This window comes from Octodon degus, unplaced genomic scaffold (assembly GCF_000260255.1).
Source record: "Octodon degus isolate 3935 unplaced genomic scaffold, OctDeg1.0 scaffold00112, whole genome shotgun sequence".
Classification (NCBI taxonomy): Eukaryota; Metazoa; Chordata; class Mammalia; order Rodentia; family Octodontidae; genus Octodon; species Octodon degus.
This window is the reverse complement of record NW_004524688.1, coordinates 2,892,416-2,894,891: the sequence shown is the minus strand read 5'-3', so window position 1 is coordinate 2,894,891 and position 2,476 is coordinate 2,892,416. Positions and strand designations below refer to the sequence as shown.

Here is a 2,476-nt window from a genome sequence, read left to right as displayed (position 1 = left end):
TCATTCAATCTCTATAGCACTTTACATTGAGTCTCACTCTGCAGTTGAGCAACAACCAGTAAACACCACAATCTACACATGGGCCTTAGCTCTACCCTCCATAGGCAGTTTCCATGTGGTACTTGGGTTAAGTATGCCTGACTACCATAACACTTTGTTTTTTTATGTCTCCATGTGCTTTCTCAACTATGCTAACTAAACATACACAGCCCAGCTCTTTATCGTGTCCATATCCCACACTACCAAATTACCACGGTGAAGCTATGCACTAATTGACTGTGTGCTTTATATCAGGGATTAGCAAACTTTTTCTCTAAGGGTCCAGAGAGTAATCAGTTCCAGGTTTGCAGGCTGTCCAGTCTGTGTCCTAACTCCTCAAATCTGCCCTTGCAGCACAAAAGGAATCATGACAGCAGCTACAGAAATGGGAAGGCCTGTGTGCTGATAAACTGGGTTTGCATTTGAAATTTCATATGGGTAGAGAATATGGGTCATGCCACATCATCTACTTTTTGAAGTTTCCTCATCATTTAATAATGTAAACACTCTGTTGGCTCAAAAATAAACAACAAGCCATTGTAGATTTCTGGTTTGCTTTCTATGGGGACTGTGTGTAAACAAGAAATTATCCTTTTAAGTGGTCTTTTTTTTTTTTTTTAATATTGGAGCAGGGTCTACATGGTCTCACTACACAGATCGGACTCATAGTGATGATCCTCCTATCTTCATCCTCCCAAGAGCTGGGATTACAGGCATGTCCCACCACATCTAGTCTCAATCACCATCTCAGTGGGCCCCTGGGGCAGGGCTGGCACAGTATGCCAGGATTGAACCCAGGCCACTGAATCTAACTAAGCCAGTGCTTTAATCCACTGAGCTATTTGGCCCACCCTAAGCTGTCTTTTAATTAGGGTGTAACAATCATTTAGTAAAATTCATTTTGCTAAATGCACCATTTACAAAATACAGCATTCTTAAATGCACAGTGGATTGTGATGTACCAACACACAGGTTCAGATGTAAAACATGCCCATGACATAAGACACTTCTTCATAGTCCTTCATAAAGAATGCCCTGACTGAAGACCGATTTTCTTTTCTTTTTTGAAGACTCATTTTCTTATAAAGTAATCTCTACACTTTCAATAGGCCTGCACTATATAAACTTTTACAGGTAAATAAAAAATCAAAAGGCAAACATGTATTTTTAAATAAAACTTCAAGTATCATTAGCATTTGGAACTACATAGAAGAATGTCTTATATTTTCAATAAAGTGATATAGATAAGCAATCCCCAAAAGCACTTCTGCTCACTTACGATCATTTTTCTTGGCCATGCCACATTGACTCTGGGCATCCTTACCTGGGCCAAAGTGAGGGTGGCTTGTTTGCAGGTGCTGCACCGTACGCGGAGCTTTCCTGGCTGCACCCTTTGGCAGGGGACTTTGCAATAAACGTAGAAGCTGTTGTAAGTTGTGCTACCTGTGGGGAAAGGAGCAGAGATCAGTGTTGGATCCAGATTCAGAGGTAACCCTAAAAAGGCTCACTAGATGAGGATTTCAAGCAAATCCTCAAAACATTTTGAAACATTAGTACAATAAATATTACAAAGAGGATGCAACAATTTAATTTAGAGAATGTAGTTCTATGTTAAAAAGAGTAAAATCTTTTTTATTTTCTTGCCACATTACGACTTCCTCTGAAAACTGAGCAACCTGTCTTTAAGAGAGCTGGCCAAATACATTTGCAGCACACTGAATTACATGCACTGTCTGCTGGGGAAGATTGCAGAAAGGACAGAAAATTTAGAAACTACTGGAAATTTAGAAACCACTGCTGTTAAATTCCATTTCATGCTTCTGTACACAGTTTTGAAGATTCCAGCATTTTCCTCTTAAATTCTTAAGTGTAGATACAAGCCAGCCCATTTCCCATGATATAAATGGTCTAATCACAATTTTCTGAGTTTCCATGAAGAAACTTTGCCAAGACATAGTCACCCAAAGAATCAAACAAGAGCCCTGAACCTGGAGCTTAACAGGTCCAGCTGCCCACGTGCAGAAATGGATGCTTCACAATTCAGAGATATTCTCCCTACATAGACAGAGGTCATATAAATGATGTATGTTCAAGATTAAATGTGAACAAAAACAATTTAAAATGCAAATATTGAATATATCTGTGAGATAGCAAAAAAAAAAAAAAAAGGTAAAGGGTTATTTTTTAAATTAGGGAAATATTTTTGGTTTGTTCCATCCTTTCATATCTGAAAAGAACTAACTTTATTCAGAAGCACCTACCTTGAAATAGCTTTTACAATTTCTAAGTTTCAAAATTTCTTAACAGTTCTTTCTCCTTTAATCCTAACCTTACCATTACTGGATAGGAGATAATATAAAGTGTCATGGCACAAATTTGTATAAAATTTTACTGGTATCAAGAGAAGCATCTAGCAATGATAAGTATTTCTATGGAT

General features: G+C 37.9%; 1 protein-coding gene across 2 annotated transcripts in view; it reads right to left on the bottom strand.

Annotated features, from left to right (window-relative positions):
- The window catches only part of Prkn (parkin RBR E3 ubiquitin protein ligase), a 1,575,591-nt gene that overhangs the window by 905,621 nt on the left and 667,494 nt on the right, over positions 1-2,476 (bottom strand). For both annotated transcript variants that reach the window (XM_023699288.1, XM_023699289.1), the window contains exon 4: positions 1,364-1,482. In XM_023699288.1, coding sequence (XP_023555056.1) covers positions 1,364-1,482 — 119 coding nt within the window. The remainder of the gene's footprint in view (positions 1-1,363; positions 1,483-2,476) is intronic.